We start from the raw sequence: 19,539 nt of genomic DNA on the forward strand, positions 1-19,539 counted from the left end.
GGCAGAACAGCAATTCACTATGCATATATGACAAAAATGATATAAAATACAAATTGCTTTCATAAACACTTGGTGTGTCTATGAGGCAGGAATAAATATCAGGATACTTAATATCTGGCCATTGTTTGGGATCAATTTTCCATTGTGCAGCTTTGAGTTGGGACAGGCAAGATCCCAGTCCTGCTGCTACTAATTTGGTTTTATATCGCTCCCGGGTGATATTATCCAAGCCCTCTGAATAGTTGAAGGCCACACAAAGGTCCCATCAACAGAAATGTAACTAAATTCAAACAAATAATTACTTAAAATTGGATTCAAGAGCTTTGCTTGAGCTGCTGCCCTCACGACCCGACTCCGGATAAAGCGGAAGAAAATGGATGGATGGATGGATACCACTCCCAAATACACAATGTATCACTATGGTATAACACATAGACAGTCGCATATTGTCACACCGGCAACTGATCTGATGTGGAAGCAAACCAGTGACGTTGCCACAACTGAATCAATTCTTCCGCTATGCTATTGTAGATCATATCATGTGACCATTTAAAATGGCAGCGCCCTTTGGTTCTAGGGGTCCTCGTGGTGGTTGAGGTGGCTACTGATCTAACATGGAAGCAAACCAGAAGTGGCGTTGCCACAACTGAATCAGTTCTCCCCCCACGCTATTGTAGATCACATCATATGACCAAGCAAAATGGTGATGCCCTTCAGTTCTAGGGGTCCTCATGGCAGATGAGGCGGATACTGATCTGACGCTGAAGTAAACGGAAGTGATGTTGCCATGACCAAATCAATTCTTACCCTATGCTATTTTAGATCACATCATGTGACCATTCAAAATGACAGCACCCTTCAGTTCTAGGGCCCTCATGGTGGATGACATATGATATGTGACCATTCAAAATGGCGCGTCCTAACTCGATGTTCGGTATTAGACAGGTGGTCACAGTGGTATGGCTTGTATACTTGCTTTAACAAGATTAAAAGGAACCTAGAAGTGGATTTAGAAGATGCTACCTCTGCCAAGGTACAATAATCTTCTATTTACATTGTCACAGAAGGGGTAGTGCAGGCTTTTTTTGTGTGTGTTTTTATTAACGTTTACGAGGTCTGTTAGAAAAGTATCGGACCTTTTTATTTTTTGAAAAAACCTGATGGATTTGAATCACGTGTGTTTGCATGAGCAAACCTTGAACCTTCGTGCACATGCATGAACTTTTTCACACCTGTCGATTGCATCATTTTCTGGTAAGCAGCCTTTGTGTGAGGACATGTGTAGTGCTCTCGGCAGATTTTTATTTCAAGGAAAATGACGGAACGACTGGAGCAGGTTTGAGATGGATTGGCATGTTGACAGTGTTGTAATGTAACATAGTAGAAATACTTTGTTACTGTACAGAATTTTGACATATCTGTACTTTACTTTGTTGTTTATATTTCTGGCAACTTTTACTTTTAATCCACTACATTTCATCAATAAAATATATACTTTTACTCCGATATATTTCTCTTAACCATCTTCGTTACTCGTTACTACAATATAAAACTGGAAGAAATTTGATTGGGCAATGTCTATTTGCAGAGGTGAAAGTAAGCTGGAGCGCAGCAGATACAGTCCTCATCAGCACCCCTGCAGCATCAAGCATCAAGCATTTGACATAAAACACGTTTAAAAGGCAAAAGATGATAGGTTGAACCTGCGCCCCCGCTGAGGAAGGAGAAGACTGTGGAGGGTGAAAACCATCTGCACTTTGGACTCCAAACACGCACACGCTGATGCACACACATGCACACAGATCTGCTCCTGCTGGAGTCCAGCGCACAATCAGAGTTAACACACACTTAAAGGGAAAACTTCAGTACCTACAAAACTGGCCGATGTGTCTCTTTCATTTTATTTTATTTTACATTTTCACAGAGAAGCACTGTGGAGAAGCAGTGCATGAAAGCAGTGCTGTGTTTTGGATTCAAAAGCGCAAAGAGCGCTGCCTTTGGTTTTTTTTGCAGTGGTTGGTGGTGGTGACGCTTGAAAAGTTGTTTTTTTTTTTTTTTTTTTTTTTTTTAGTTTTCCTTAAACTTGGCACAACTGTGTAGCTATAAATGACTGTTCTGTTTCACAAGAGCCTGCCTATTATGTTTAACAGAGAAGTGTGTGGGGGGGCTTCCAGAAAAACAACTGCATATTCAGAAAAAGAACAGCAACTTTCTGTACAGCTACATACATCCACCTGTTGCTTCATTCGTCCCGTCACCAACACCAACTGCTCTGCTAGAGGCAGATCCAGCCTTTTATAGAGGCTGAGACCCCCTCCTTGTTTCTCCAGACACCACACTGGCTTTCTGTGCTGCTGTTTCCACTCATTTTGAATTTTACTTTTACTCAATATTTTTCTTTAAAGTATATTTTATATGAGAAATTTACGTTTGATACTTAAGTACAGTAAATGTGAGATACTTTAAGACACTTACTCAAGTAATACTTTAAAGAAGACTTCAACTTTTACCAAAGTAATTTTATGCTAATATACTTGTACTGTACCTTGACTCTGCTGTGGTGACCCCGAGTGCAAGCACCCGAAGGGACTTACTTACTTGTACTTCCACTGTTTTATCACTTTGAGGTAGTTTATACAAGACTGCATGTTGACTTGGCACAAGTATTACACCGGTTGTGATTCTTGCCACAACTCCATATAATATGGAGAATGGGCAGAGGCGGGCTTGAACTGAGAACCTTCTGCTGTGGAAACACGCTCACTAACTGCTTGGTCACCAAAATGCCCTCTATGGTTATTTATATGTAAATCCCAGGGGGGAAAAAGCTGATATCAGATCCAGCTTTTCATCTCAAACCCAAAAACAAATAAATTGGTCTCGAGTGGATTGTAAAAGGTTTCCAGAGACATTAACATTTGACCTTCCAACTTCAAATCAACAAGTCCAAACATATCTTGAAAATTTCATGCCAATCAGTCAGCCAGTTTTCCAGTAAATGTGTGGAAAAGGATTGGTGGATGGACACATCGCAAACATGGTAAGAACACATCTGCCACCTTGGTGATCCAAATGTTAAACGTTGTGCAGGATTATAACCCCTTTAATGCTCTGATTTAAGCACAATCAGTGGAAAGCTAATAATCCACATATTCAGTCAAATAATTACGTGAAGTGAGGCAGAGATGGAGAAGTTCCTCAGGTCACCACAGCAACAACAAGCCCTTGAGGATTTTTACAACAAATAACCCTCTTGCTATTAAAAGTGAGAGCAATTCATCTCTGCACTTTCCACTGATTAACTATTTACTGTGGATAAATGCGGCACACAGGCACAGCCGGGTGTTGGTCACACTTCAAAGTCAAGACAAAGACGAACTACACAAGAAATTCCCCACATAGTAAAATCATATAGGATTCATTTACTTTTATTATATATTAAACCCTTTTTTCATTAGAAGTCACTATGAGCAAAATTACTTAAGGAATGAATGAATGAGAGCAAACATGGCAGCTATCATGGGGTTTATGCTGACAAAAGCAATACAAAGAAGTTGGCACCAACAACATGTTAGTGGTAGAATGGCGTCTAAGGAAATGTCAACAGCTAGGTAATTTTTTTTCTTCTAATATACTGGTTTATATCAACCCTCCATCAATCCTAGTAACTACAATTAGTCCAATGTTGTATATGGATCTTTTTTTCTCCATAGGCTTTGGAAAAGCCTAAAAAGTGTGGTTCCTCTACTGGATCCAGCAGGGGAACTGCCCCAGCTGACAGCAATGGGCATATACCAGCCACATTGAATCAACCCATGTCACCCAATGGAGGCTCCCAACAGTGCCATGAAACACCACTCCCACTATTACCAACAACAAATCCCAGGCCAATGCCAATGCCCCAACACCAAGGCAACACCAGGGCCATCAAGCAACACTCCATCAAGAGCCCATGCCCACACCATGAGCTACTTCCAGGGGCACACTTGAAGGCTACGACAAGAGAACCCCACACGTGGGTCTCCAGGTAATCAGCCTCCCAGGATGGGAGTAGAACCCTGACCTATGCAGATACTAACCACTCCCCTTTGAGGCTCCACTAACCCCACACCCCCTTACACTGCTGTAAAACATCATCTAATCATCTTGCACGGGCACGGTCAAATCACTGGCTCACTGGACTGTCTGTCACTAGTTCTTGCCCTATGCATACCACAGAATTTCACACACTTGTTGTGTGTTACTAGAGTCTATGTCACAGCTCAGCTCAAGCTAGTCAAGGGGATCTTCATGCTGACTGCTATGGCTGACGATGTTCTTGTCAATGTTGGGTGACAGTAACGCTCCACTTGAAAGCAAGAACAGCGAAAGCAAGCTAGCTGCACGATGGTGGAGAAAGTACTGGCAACAATTGTCAGCCACAAAAACACAGCTTTCAGCTTTTAAGAAAGGTATCAACATAAAAAGGACAGATGTAGCAAGATCTAAAACTGAAGTCAACATTGGTGTTTTTCAGTGGTGGCGACAATGCATTTCCTGTGCAGCGGTGCACTGTGCGCGGGTACGGCTGCCAGCTCTACATAGCCCTATGTGAATCGTGATCAGCTCTATCCTGGTATGTTAGCATGAATGGGATGAATGGTCATGTATATTACGTTGGTGCTTTGTAGTTATGACAATAGCATACATCTGTAACTCCATAACTGTGAGCACACAATGTGCGCTCTTGTGTTTTGGAGGCATGGCTTTAGAAACAGGTCTATCAAACGAGTCTGTGGCTTTTCAAAATCTTACAGTTTTTCTGGTATAATCTACTATACCTTTCATGTGACTAAGGTTGAAAAAGTAAACTTGCCATTTAAGCTTTAACTGCAAATAAATGTAACTTTTTTACAGTATAAGAGTGAACGACTTATTTTCCTCCTATACATGATTAATGCTAGAATTTTGTTGTAATCTTTTTAGGAGTTTTTGTTGTTGTTGTTTTTACCATAATTCCTCCAAAGAAACTGAGTTCAGATGATTACTAAAACATCAATTAAAAAAAAAAAAGCTCTTGGCTTATCATGATGCAGCGAGTGTTCATATGCATCACTCCAAAAATAAACAATCATCTTTCCAAATGACCTGCAGTTGACTTTGAAAAGCAATAAGCCTGTGAGCAGTGTGACTTTAAGCCAGTCTCATTTTGGCTGTGACTTTATAGCTGATGATTAAAGTTGCATTGAAGGCAGATGATGATAATCTATGAATTAATTATGCATGGACAGACATCGATACAACAAAGCGATTCTTTACAGAGAACAAATGCCAAACACTACACCTTCCTTTAATGATCTTTTAGACAGTGAGTGTGGAGGTGTGCAGGCGTGCAGAGCGACAGGTGAGGCAGAAGGGAGTGCGGTCTTTCAGTGGCACGTCATACAAATTGAGCAAGGGGTGTCAGTGGTGCCAAAATCAAAATTAGAATTAAAGTACTTCAATGAATGGCATCTCAACATCAAATGAGTTAGTGCCCGTCACTGCACCACCAAAAGACAAGGAGAGAGAGTGTGTACACTGATGACCTTTTGTGGTCCTGATGCATGAGAACAGAGAAAACAAAAGACAGCAGCTGACTGGTGTAAATGATGTTGAATCCATCTGTGCAGAGCGTAGTGGATCTTTGATCCTCTACGTTGATCCTGATTGCTGACCTCTTTGATTGGGCTCATTCAGCTTTCATCCTGATCTTTAACCCTTCTTTCGCATGGCAGAGATCTGATCTTTTTTTTTTTTCTGATCACTCATCTTTTATCCTGGATCTTTGAGTCTGATCGTTTGGTCTTGATACGTTACTTCACACTTGCAGTACTTTATATGGGCTGATTCAGAACTGCATTAAACTTGCATTTGATTATAAACTGATCTGCATTTAGGAGAACAGATTTGATACAGTCTGAGGAGCTTACGGTGCATCATGAAAGTATTCACAGCGCTGCACTTTTCCACATTTTTTGTTACAGCCTTATTCCAAATTAAGGAAACTCATTTTTCCTCAAAATTCCTAATAATTCATAAATATTCACAGCCTTTGCGATGAAGCTCAAAACTGAGCCCAGGTGGTTCCTCTTTCCACTGATCATCCTTGAGATGTTTCTACAGCTTAATTGGAGTCCACCTGTGGTAAATTCAGTTGATTGAACATGATTTTGAAAGACACACACCTGTCTACATATAAGGTCCCACAGTTGACAGTGCATGTCAAGCATGAAGCCAAAGGAACTGACTGTAGACCTCTGAGACAGGACTGACTAGAAGCACAAATCTGGGGAAGGGTACAGTAACATTTCTGCTGCTTTAAAGGTCCCAACAAGCACAGTGGCCTCCATCATCTGTAAATGGAAGAAGTTCACATCAACCAGGACTCTTCCTAGAGCTGGCGTCACGTCTACACTGGGCAATTGGGGGAGAAGGACCAGAAGGTGAACAAGAACCCGATGGTCACTCTGTCAAAGCTCCAGCATTCCTCTGTGGAGAGAGGAGAACCTTCCAGAAGGACAACCATCTCTATAGCAATAAACCAATCAGGCCTGTATGGTAGAGTGGCCAGACGGAAGCTACTCCTTAGTAAAAGGCACATGGAAACCCTCCTTGAGTTTGTCAAAAGGCACCTGAAGGACTCTCAGACCATGAGAAACAAAATTCTCTGGTCTGATGAGACAAAGATTGAACTCTTTGGCGTGATTGCCAGGCGTCATGTTTGGAGGAAACCAGGCACCATCCCTACAGTGAAGTATGATGGTGGCAGCATCATGCTGTGGGGATGTTTTTCAGCAGCAGGAACTGGGAGACTAGTCAGGATTAATGGAAAGATGAATGTAGCAATGTACAGAGACATCCTGGATGAAAACCTGCTCCAGAGCGCGCTTGACCTCAGACTGGGGCGACGGTTCCTCTTTCAACAGGACAATGACCCTAAGCACACAGCCAAGATATCAAAGGAGTGGCTTCAGGAAAACTCTGTGAATGGCCTTGAGTGGTCCAGCCAGAGCCCAGACCTGAATCTGATTTGAACATCTCTGGAGAGATCTGAAAATGTTTGTCCACCGATGCTCCCTATCCAACCTGATGAGCTTGAGAGGTAATGCAAAGAGGAACGGACAAAACTGCCCCAATATGTGTACACCAAACTTGTGGCATCATATTCAAGAGGACCTGAGGCTGTAATTGCTGCCAAAGTCCATCAACAAAGTTTTGAGCAAAGAGTGTGAGTACTCACTGTATGTACACGTGACTTAGTCAGCCCAGTCTCACCTTTCGTCTCTCCCGTGACGAAGTGAGTCAAATTTTCATGACAGGGTTTTTTTTTAACTCACTATTCCTGACCCTACCCCGACCCTAACCTTAACCATAACCTAATCTTACTCCTTCCCCCACTCCCGACCCCCCCCCGCTTCACTTTTAATTTTGTGCAGCCATCACGAAATGAATTTGTTGGGAAAATGAGGCGTTTTTCGTCACAATATCACGAACCAATAGATTAATGTATATTTCGTGCTGCTGAATCACGACTTGCTGTGAGACCAGGTTGAACTTAATTTTGTATTTTTTTTTTAAATTTGCAAAAAAAAAAAAAAAAAAACTTTTCATGTTGTCAGAGTAGAATTTTGAGGGAAAATGAATTAATTCCATTTTGGAATAAGGATGGAACACAACAAAAAGTGGAAAAAGTGAAGCGCTGTGAATACTTTCTGGATGTAGTTTAACTCATTTGTTGAGAGAAAAATAAAGTCTTAAACTTTTGGACTTGTGCAATGTGTCAGACTACTTTGGTCTGCAGCTCAACTGATATTTTAGATGATCAGTAATGTTGGCTGATATGAGTCTTTTGTGAACAGATCAGTATCATTATTTTTGCTTAAATGAACCCTTCTACTTTACTGACAAAATGATGCAGAAAAACACTTTGTTGGAAACATCACTATATTGTTTGGGTAGCATAGGGTGCTTGATTTCATTGTTAACAATGATGTCAAACATGGTTCGGATCCGATCACCGCCTGGTCACATTAGCTGTGAGAGACAGTGGCAAAGTGACCAGCTGCCATTTATTTTCAGAGTGGGTGTTTTACACTGAAAACAGGTAGGTGGGGCCAAAATAGAGGGGAAGTGTATTTTATGCAGATGCCAATGATGCAACATGGTGACTGCTAATCCGAGTGAAGGCAGCGTGATGTATGTTGGTTGGTTGTTGGTTAAATTTATTTATAATGAAGTTCATGTTTCATGACACCGTCATATACGACGGCTAAGACCAAGCTTTACTAAATTATAAATAACTTTTGAATGATATGAGATAGAAACGTACTTTTTTTTTTTGCTGAAACGTTAACTCCGCGGACGTTCGAGCCAGCCATCGGCCATCTTTGTACTCCTGATAGAAGCTGTGTGATGACGTGCGCAATGTGAGTGTCCAATCGTAATTAGTTCAGCGTCACATGGTTTTCCAAAATCCAATCGTAGGGCAGATTTACTTCACGTGAAAAGCCAAAGATCGTTTTCAGGAGTGATATGTTACTAGTTGGCCCGTTTGAATAGCCCCCTGGGTGCTCCAATGAGTACATACTATTAGTACATACTCAGTGCGCCCTGCACCATTACGCACAGCGAAAGTGAAAGCAGAAGCAGACAGAGAGCCTCTGATGACAATCTCATGTGCTCAAACAAAGAGTGTGTAACTATCAGGATTGCTCCACTAGTTTGCATGTGAATGTTACTGGATAACTCTGTTGCTTTCTCTGCTTAAAGCACTGTTTACCATATCAAAATAACAAAACGCATAGACCATTTTGTATATATTGTTCAAAATGCGCATTTGTGTTTATTGTTTGAACCTTTTTGTCGTACAGTCTTTTACAGAAGACCTCAAATTACCTTTATAAAGTGTCAAAACAGTTGTTTATTATAGTTTATTTATTATTTTTTCGCTTTATTTCTTCCTTGCCTGTTTTTGATTGTAAACCTTTATTACGCTTATAAAACACAACAAAAACATATATATTCTGAAAGCACAGGTTGCCCTGTAAAAAAGAGACATAAAACCTAATTGTGGGATGCAGGGAGAGCTGTTAACAGCAATAATAAATCATTTATGCCAGGCGAGTGAACTGTCCAAAAAAATGCCCTCAGACCCCAAAGGGTTAAACTGTAAAACATCAATCCGCAATTACATTTCTTCATCATACAGGTTTGAAAACAAAATGTGAGGATTCATTGCCTTTGTTATGTATATATGGTGAAATATATTGCATCATAATTTTTTTTTTACTCCCTAATATTGGTATCTGCCCCCCCCCCCAAAAAAAAAATAAATATATATATATATATATATATATATATATATATATATATATATTAACAAACACTGAGGTCCAGGAATTTGATTTTTGGACCAGTTGTACCACACACTTAAGCACATTTCAGAATTGGCCTGGCAAGGTCAAGCGCGCCTTTGGTGAAGGTCAAGGATATTGGGGTCAAATCTCAGACTGCTGTAGCCCTGGCTGTTTTCATGCCCATGGGTACTATTACATAAAGTTACATTTCACTGTATGTCTAATATGGCTGGTACAATGGCCCCTCCATTGTACCAGCAATGTAAACCCTGGCACCAACACTGGCTAAAGGAATAACAAACAGGGTGTGATACCACCACTTTCACTTTACCTGCACTGGCATCATCTGCATCATCCTCTTCCTTCTGGAACCAATCTGGAGGTAACTACAAATTAATATAAGATAAAGGAAAGTAAGCAGGTATGCTGGATTTAGGCTCACTCCAAAAAGATAAATGAAGATGGGTGGTTGAAAGAGCCGCACTCTCACTATTACAGTGCCTCCATTACAATCAGTGCATAGCCAGCTCGAGGGTGGGGGTTGATGAAGGAGAATGGAGAACATGCTATATACAACATACAGCACAATCAGTCCACATTACCTGTTATACTTTGAAAAACTGACCGTTAACACTTCTTTTTCTTTTTTAATATTAATCTGTCATTATTACTAATAAAGCAGTTTGAGCACATTAATATTTTTTTAAATCTGCTGAGGTTATATTTAGAAGCATGCTGACAAATTATCACTGCCAGAGAAAAAGGAAAACGTGTGCATGTTTATTAATTCGAGGGCTCAATTAAAGGAAAATGTGCTCCCAAATTATCACGACCAGAAAAAAAAATTATATATATATATATATATATATATATATATATATATATATATATATACATACGTATATATATATATCACTTTAAGTGACCTCTCCCGGGTTCCGTAATATCATTGTAAGAGAGAATTACTGTGTACTTCTTAATGCATTGCATGGGATAGCAGCAAGTGTTGATGTTTGAAAAAACCCAAATACATCAACTTGCATTTAACATATTTTAAAAATTAAATGAAAAAAAAATTTAAAGCATTTGATAAAACCTATATCGTAATTTATGTCATTTATTAACTAAAAAAAAAAAAAAGCAGCAACAGAAAACTATTTAAGAACTTAGAAATTTATGAAATTTATGACTTCATGTGACCCAGAGGCCTCCAGTTTCCTATCCCTGCCCTGTAACCATCAGTTAAATCTCATTATGTGCAGTGTAAGTCGTGTTATTTTAAGGCCTTGCATGACATAGAACTCTTCAGGTCTAATCTGGCTCATACTGTGACTCAGCACTGATGTATAACTGTTGAGTCATATTATCTTTAAGACAAGACTCTGCCAGCAGTGGGTCCACTTGGAGAATCTTGTGCGGCATAGTAACTGCCTGCTGGTTCATGAATACATTTTTTTTTTTTTTTTTTTTTTTTTTTAAAGGCAAAGTTGCACGAACACTTACTCTAGTTTTTTGAATCTCTCTCTCCCTGCAGCCACATACTGCTCCCCGCTGTGGAGGCCATCCAGACAGTCCACCTTGTGGCCTCCTCTCGGCGTGTAGATGTTTCTCACGGCGCCAAATGGGGCTTGGATCCCTCCGGTCACCTCTTTCAGCAACGTCTCAAAGTTGCACACCCTCCTTTGGTTGATCACGATCCGGCGGGCCTCGTAGTAAGGGTCGCCGTTTCGGAACATGAACACGTTCTTGACGACGGGCTGCGAGAGAAAGTTCGGTTTTTCCGCGCTCATGGCTGTGCGTAAAAGCTGCCCGCAGGCGCGCGGCGTGCGGCTGTTTGTATTGTTATGATAAAGACAGAACAGGTTGATCCAAAATGTGAGACAGATCCTTAAATGCCATTATATTGGCATCAGATGCCCCATATTATCCTTATTGGTAAAGCGGAGTGATGCTGTATTTTTTGGAGCGGTTTGGATAAAACGCGTAAAGAAAAAAGAAAAAGTTCGCAGCATGAAAACGCGCATTAAACATGTGACTCCCGTTGTGCTCCCGGGTTATTAATGTCACCTACCCATAAATTCAGCCCAGTTCCAACCCGGATCAGACGAAGAGGTGCAGACAGAGTCCTCTCCTCTCAGCTTGGTGCGCGCCGTTACCCTGCAGGTGAAGACAAACGGCTCTCTGCTGGCTGCTGAGCATCATGGGAGCTCCTCTGTTGGGATGTATCTATGGGAACGCGCTGCAGAGCTCTCACTGACCTTAGATAATCAGCAGGAAATCAATCATCAGCCGGCGAAAAACAACTGTTTATTTATATATGTATTTTAAATAAATAAACACATTCAAAAAATGCATATATTGTATTTGTTTAGGGATCATAAGGTGCACGGAGAGGTCTGTCAAAGTCATGCACAATCATTTGTAAAGCCAACGCTGATTAACGGCCATCCAATAAATTTAATTAGGCATCAAGAGACCAAACTGAATCAGGTTGCCAGCAACATTGCAAATGCAGAACAAAAAAACATGTTGTGCACTACTAATTACACTGGCCAACAACACTGTGTACTGTTCTGAATTATTGTCAAGTGGCATATTTATCAATAACAGCAAAATCATGCACCCTATCTATCTATCTATCTATCTATCTATCTATCTATCTATCTATCTATCTATCTATCTATCTATCTATCTATCTATCTATCTATCTATCTATCTATCTATCTATCTATCTATCTATCTATCTATCTATCTATCTATCTATCTATCTATCTATCTATCTATCTATCTATCTATCTATCTATCTATCACTGAACCTCACAATCATTTAACCTTGAGTTTCATTGCCTCCAAACATCAACACTACTTAAAGATGGGAAAAGATGTCAAGAAGGATGTCATTTGCAAAATGATAATCTGTTTGGCAACAGCACCCGTCAACATGAAGACAGGAAGGGCTACAGCAAATAGGTAAAATCAATAAGGATGTGGTCACCTTGTTTAGAATAGAATTTCCTGGAAAACAACAGAATTCATTGCTTTGTGAAATTGTGACATTCAACTCCTACAAGGCTACAAACTTTAAAATTTGTTTTTCAAAACACTTGCAGAGCAATTATCTGATGTAACCCATTTAATTTGCAGTGTAGGGATTCATCCAGTGAAGGTTTGACCTTTCTTTCAATTAATAACTTTACTAACACAGATCTTCCAAAAAATTTGCTGCTTTTTGAAAGACTCAGCTGCTGTGAGGACTGAAGGTGGCAAATGGTATCATCTGAAGTTATTCCAAATACAAGATGTGCACTTTGTGTATGTTGCCACTAGAGGACGATGTCGAACAGATAAAGCAAAACTGTATTCCACAAAATCCATTTTGCTTACATTTGAGGAAGAAACGTTTTTGATGACCTTATTTTGAGTTTATCATATTGCTGGATTACATGTTGCTTAATTATCATTTTATATATATATATATTTAAGGGTAAATACATCACTGTATGCAATTATTTATGACCTTCTAGAAAATGTCAAATTTCACTTCTTTAAAGCTTTTTAAGACCAGTATTTATATATCATCAGTAAATATCTAAAAACTGACATTAAGGATATAAAATCAGAACCAAATCAATGGATGCCCAGTTGCAGCACTCTTCCTGAATATGATGCCACAAGCTTGGTGCACCTATTTTTGGGCAGTTTTGTCCGTTCGTCTTTGCAGCACCTCTCAAGCTCCATCAGGTTGGATGGGGAGCGTCGGTGCACAGACATTTTCAGATCTCTCCAGAGATGTTCACTCAGATTCAGGTCTGGACTGTCTGGCTGGGCCACTCAAGAACATTCACAGAGTTGTCCTGAAACCACTCCTTCGATATCTTGGCTGTGTGCTTAGGGTCATTGTCCTGCTGAAAGATGAACCATTGCCCCAGTCAAGAGCGCTCTGGAGCAGGTTTTCATCCAGGATGTCTCTGTACATTGCTGCATTCATCTTTCCCTCAATCCTGACTAATCTCCCCGTTCCTGGTTGAACTGCATGACAGTAATATGTTGTGTTTTTAGGTGATTGATGGCTGACCAGTGTTTCTTTGATCTGAGACATTGAGAGGATTGTTTGACAGGAAAAGATCCATGCTCCAAGAACAGCGGTCCATCCTGGATAAGGAGTATCACTGAAGCCAGCAAAATTTATGATGACAGACTTTGTAAAGATCTTCATGGAACCTTTAAAATTAAATGATTTTAATGAGTGTCAAAGTCGTTTCTTAGATGGACCAGAATCATCTGATCGTACACATGGATGGAATGATGCGAAATGTTGCTTTTGTTCAAGTGTCATACAGTGCAGCACATGTCAAGATAAGAAAATCCTACTTCGTTTCACCTCTGCTTGTGCATATCCTTTCAGTCTCAGCATCAGTGGTAACACATGGAATGATACATAATAGCTGTTCTTTATTGGATGTGAAAATGGCACCTTTTAAACCCCGTCTTTACAGCAACAAAATTGTTTTTGCAATTGTTCCAGCTCAACGACAATTGTGAAGCAGAGAGCAAACGTGCCACAGCAATTTACAGATGGTACATGAGCAACAGAGCATCTTTAAACATACTGTACATATTTAGTTTTGGACTTTTATTAAATTACATGGAATATTTTAAGGTGTTGCAACAATCCTAACTTCATGTTCAGTAGGTTAATATATCTCAAATCTCTGAGATCTCCACACTAAATGTTGTCATCTGTGCTTCTGGAGTTTTCTGTCTGATTGTTGCTGAGACACGGTTTTGGATTTGGGGTTTCCTATAATGAGCACTGTGAATTCAGGGTCATGCTGTTCAGTCTGGAAAATGCCCACAGCAATTACAGCTCCTTTTAATGATGTGAGACCTGTGTTGTCAACATTTGTGCTTTTACTTATGAGACAGAAAACAGTCCTCCAGTATAGATCTGTTTGGAGGCGACATCTTGTAACGCATTAAGAAATATTGGAGAGAAGATTGTAATAGATCATCAATATTAATCTCCTCTGATAACAGCCTTAATCGATATAAAACTCTACTTGTGAAGATAACAGTGTAGGACTTTAAGCATTTCAGTAGATGATGATGATGATATCTCACTGAAAATGTGGCCACCAAGAAAGTGGTTACATTGACTAAAACTGTGATGTGCAATGCCATGAAAACATCGGTTAAATGAGGGTTATTCATTCTTAACCTTCTACTTGTTCATGAATCTCTACAGGATCACCTTTTCAAATAAATGAGGGGAATAACATAGCATGCCAACATAGTGTGGACACTCAGTATACAACACCTGCATCTTATGTTTCACACAGATTAATGCAGATTAATTCTTTATGATTCATATGATGGTGTGTTGATGTGACAATTCTGTCTAAAAGTGAATACTCATGTTTTGTGGTAACCATACCATATCATTGACTCAGGATTTGTAACGTCAGGTGACGTAGCCTATATAAACTCAATGTAACTGCAATTGTGTCACTTGTTACTGGTGCATTGTTGAGACAGGTTCTACATATTCCTTCACATTTCTTCATGTTCAAGGGATCCATAGGAGGTGATGTATCCAGTTAAGCCTCCAAAGTTGGCCAGCGTAGTCTGGTGAAGGGGAACGACGCAGTAACAGGCTACTAGTGGAGGTGGCAAAGTGGTAGCAGAGCTCAACTGTGGCTGGTGTTTTAGCATGAATGTCAAAGATTTTAGGCATGTTCAGCATTTTTCCCAGCAGCACAACAAACATCAGAGTCAGCCAACATACATCAATATAGCTTCTGTGGAGTCTGACAGATCTCGGTGCTGATCGTTGTTCATGTCTGTCAGCAAACACCAGGCTCATCGTTACAGTGTGAAAATACCATTTAGCCATTTTTGAGTTATGCTTTAGTTTTCATGCACTGATCTTTGGTTAAGTATTTTATTTATGGTTTAAGTTATATTCACTCTGGGCTCATTGTAGTTTGTTGTTTTAGTTATCTGTCATTCCATGTCAGTGTGTCTGTAGGTGTGGTGCCATCACTCAGTGTCCCTCACAGCTGTTCCACATCACAATCAACACGCATGTCACTTGTCTGCTCTTTTTGTGTTATTGTTTAAGTTGGACACAGTTCTTCCTCAGTTGCTGGATTATTCTTGTTTGTGCTATTTCTGCTACTGTGTTTTTCCATGTTTTGTTCCATGCTTTCTCTCTTTCCCTGACAAGCCATGCTGCAGCTGACTCTTACCACACTGGTGTTTGGACTGTTTGCTGGTAGGTTCAGGACTCATTTTGTGGTGAAATATCACTTACTGCTGACATTTTGGGTACAGTTTAAGACAAATCAAAACATAGCTATCCTGAGCAAGTTTGACATTTCATGATCACCTGAGATCAAAGGTTACATGACCATATTGCCTTTCTATTAAAGGTGATATTATTTAATAGTAGTGTTCTATAGTAGCCATATCTTTAACCATTTCCTGAAAATAGCCAGTGTAAATGTTTTTGATGTTTCATAGGTCACCCAAGTTCAAAGGTCATGTGACCAATAGAAAGGTGATATATGATTTCATATTACGGTTTCATACTAACCATGGGTGTACTTTTAATCAATTTCTCAAAATAACAATTCTTAATAAGTTTGATATTTTATGGTCACCCATGATTAAAGGTCATGTGATCAATAGGAAGGTGATATGTCTTCATCGTTGTGTTCCATAGTAGCCATAGGTATATCTTCAATCACTTCATCAAAGTAGCCATTCTAAATGTTTTTGATTTTTCATAGGTCACCCAAGCACTAAGGTCATGTGACCAGTACAAAGTTGATATATGACTTCATTTTAGTGTTTCTCCCTGTTTTCTGTTGGGCATTTTTTAGTTTTTAGCATACCCAAGCATCTCAGCACCAGTTATGTGCACACCTGGATATACTACTTTACCATTAACCACTTCTTCAAAACTGCCATTCCAAATGAGTTTGACCTTTTGACAGAATGCCAAAGTTCTAAGGTCATGTGACCAATAGAAACACAATATTTAACTTCATATTAGTGTTTAATTATAACTGTGGGTGTATTTTTAACTCTTTCATTGAAATTGACATTTTAATTATGATACACATTGTGCCCAAATTTTGATCTCAGCCTGTGACTTTGACTTTTCACTGATTTATCTTTTTTCCCCCTTTTTTTTCTCTCTCTCTCTAAAGCCAATCCATTTGAGCTTGACTGACTCTCAGTGGTCCCAACCTGATCAAAACTCTGGACACAGAACCAAAGACAATACTTGTTCCTACTATCAGTTTATTCTTTATTATATGCCTATTAATATGGTGACGTGCAAGATGACAACATTTGCTGTTTTTGAGTAATAACATTAACAACTTGGAGAGGATGAGCTCCTTTATCAGTCAATGTATTCATTCACTCACTGCATTTTACTGAATGTGTGCCTTTTGCCAATGATAGAGTTTTCAGACCAATGTAGAAATCACTGAAAATTCCTGGAAAGCAGTGGCATTGCATAACTCCTCCCTGTTTTTCCAGCTCCACCCTGTTTACATGCACTTCCTTGTTTTTCATCACAGATCTGCACTTTGGAGGATGGGTGTAACTGGCTGTTAACAGTCACTGCAGCCCACAGGGAACAAAAACAGAACAGATCAGCGCTGGCTGACAGCACAGATTCAGGTTTCTGTTCAGAGGAAGTGAAACTATTCCCCAGTCACTGGAACCGAGAGGGAAAATGGCGCAGCAACAACCTCGACTTGATCAAGAGAGAATATCCTGTTCGATCTGTCTGGACCTCCTGAGGGATCCAGTGGCTATTCTTTGTGGACACAGCTACTGTCAGAGCTGTATTCAAAGTTTCTGGGATGAAGAGGACCAGAAGAAAATCCACAGCTGTCCTCAGTGCAGAGAAACCTTCACACTGAGGCCTGTTCCGGTGAAAAACACCATGTTAGCAGAGTTAGTGGAGGAGCTAAAGAAGACTGGACTCTATACTGCTCCTGGTGATCACTGCTACGCTGGATCTGAAGATGTGGCTTGTGACTTGTGCACGGGGAGTAAACTGAAAGCTCTCAAGTCCTGCCTGATGAGTATGGCCTCTATTGCAAGAAACACCTCCAGCCTCACTACGATGCAGCTCCTCTAAAGAAACACGAGCTGGCCGAGCCCTCCAATAAGCTCCAGGAGAACATCTGCCCTCTCCATGCTGAGGTGATGAAGATGTTTTGCCAGACTGATCAGCAGTGTATCTGTTATCTCGGCTCTATGGAGCAACATAAAGGTCACGATACAGTGTCAGCCGCAGCAGAAAGGGCTGAGAGACAGAAGATGCTTGAGGAACATTGGCAACAAATCCAGAGGAGAATCCAGGATGGACACAATGAGATGAAGAAGCTCCAGCATGAGGTGGAAGACACCAATCACGCTGCAGATAAAGCAGTGGCAGACAGTGAGAAGATTTTCACTCGGCTTCTCCGTCTGATTAAGAAAAGAAACTCTGAAGTGAAGCAGCAGATCAGATCCCGGCAGAAAACTGAAGTGAGTCGAATCAGAGAGCTTCAGAAGAACTTGGAGCAGGAGATCGCTGATCTGACGAGGCAAGATGCTGGTTTGGATCAGCTCTCACGCACAGAAGATCACATCCATTTTCTGCAAAATTACCCCTCGCTGTCACACCTCAGTGACCTTACATTCTCCTCCAGCATCAAAATCCATCCTTGGAGGCACTTTGAGGACATGGTGGCAGCTGTGTCAAAGCTCAGAGATGAGCTACAGATCATTCTGAGAGACAAACGGGTGAAAAGCTCACAGACAGAGACTGAAGTGGATGTTTTACTGCCAGATCCAGAACCAAAGACCCGAGCTGACTTCTTAAAATATTCATGCGAAATCACCCTGGATCCAAATACAGCCAACAGAGAGCTGTTGTTATCAGAAGGGAACACAAAAGCAACATGGGGGAGCCGGGAACCGTTTTGTTGCAATCATCCAGACAGATTCATCGGATGTGTCCAGGTTCTGAGCAGAGAGAGTCTAACGGGTCGTCATTACTGGGAGGTGAAGTGGAGCGGAGAAGGAGTTTATATAGCAGTTGCATACAAGAATATTAAGAGAAGCGGGCCGTGGAATGAATGTGGATTTGGATACAATGACAAGTCCTGGGCATTAGATCATTTTGGCAATAATTATTCATTCACGCATAACAACATGTACACTCCAGTCTCAGGTCCTTGGTCCTCCACCATAGGAGTCTATCTCAATCACAGTGCAGGTATCTTGTCCTACAGTGTCTCTGAAACCATGACTCTCCTCCACAGAGTCCAGACCACGTACACTCAGCCGCTACACGTTGGACTTTGGTTTTATAGGTTTGGAGACTCTGCGAAGTATGTAAAATCAACTGTCAATCAAACAGTGTGGTTGAGGCTGTCACACAATAGATCTTTTTCTGTCGCTGTTTGTTCGATTTGTCGATAGTTCTTTTCTAAAGACAGTAACCTTTGTTTTCCACATGAAAACGCAAACCACGTCAGGCCCATAAGTATTTGGACACCACTCCGTTGGCATTTGAATGAAACAATCGAGATGTGCTTGTAGTGTAGCTCATTATTGTTAAATCAATGGGCGTAACAATATATTTATATTAAACACTTAGGAATCATCAATATTTGGATACAGTACACAGTGCCTCTATTTTCAAAGCCCAAAAGTAATTGGACTAACTGAATATAAGCATTAGCTTTAAAACAATGCATCATTTTCATAGCCGGTCTGTGACTTAATTTCCATCTATCATTAAGATCTTCATGCATCCTTCCTCATTTGTCATATTGTGTCACTTCTTTCCATCATACTGCTTTTGGTCAGTCAGCTTTCTTTGTAAAAGCCACAACTCAGTGGAACGCTCTCCCTGATAGCATTAAGAACTCTGATTCTATCGGAAGCGTCAAAAACAAACTCAAAAATTTACTGAAAGATACTCACCTCTATAACCACTGATTTTAGAAACATTATGTAAAATATGACTGTGTGAATGTGTTTGTGCATATGTGAGTGTGTATGTCTGTGTGGGTGATTTACAGCTCTGCAGCTCTGAGCTAATGTTTTGTGATGTTTTATTATTTATGTTTTAATTGTGACCTGCCAA

At 40.3% G+C, this 19,539-nt stretch overlaps 2 protein-coding genes across 2 annotated transcripts in view; one reads left to right on the forward strand and one right to left on the reverse strand.

The window, feature by feature from the left end:
- Window positions 1-11,339, reverse strand: part of LOC117514683 (doublecortin domain-containing protein 2-like) — a 93,027-nt gene extending 81,688 nt beyond the window's left edge. Inside the window, 2 exon segments of the mRNA XM_034175250.1 lie at window positions 9,709-9,763; window positions 10,881-11,339. Of these exon segments, the coding sequence (XP_034031141.1) occupies window positions 9,709-9,763; window positions 10,881-11,167 (342 nt within the window). The 5' untranslated portion in view covers window positions 11,168-11,339.
- Window positions 11,340-17,075: 5,736 nt separating this feature from the next.
- On the forward strand, window positions 17,076-18,869 carry LOC117513510 (tripartite motif-containing protein 16-like). The gene is given in 2 exon segments (XM_034173681.1): window positions 17,076-17,488; window positions 17,491-18,869. Coding segments are annotated over 2 exon segments (1,740 nt in total). The 5' UTR covers window positions 17,076-17,127.
- Window positions 18,870-19,539: the final 670 nt, after the last annotated feature.

This window comes from Thalassophryne amazonica, chromosome 7 (assembly GCF_902500255.1).
Source record: "Thalassophryne amazonica chromosome 7, fThaAma1.1, whole genome shotgun sequence".
Lineage (NCBI taxonomy): Eukaryota > Metazoa > Chordata > Actinopteri > Batrachoidiformes > Batrachoididae > Thalassophryne > Thalassophryne amazonica.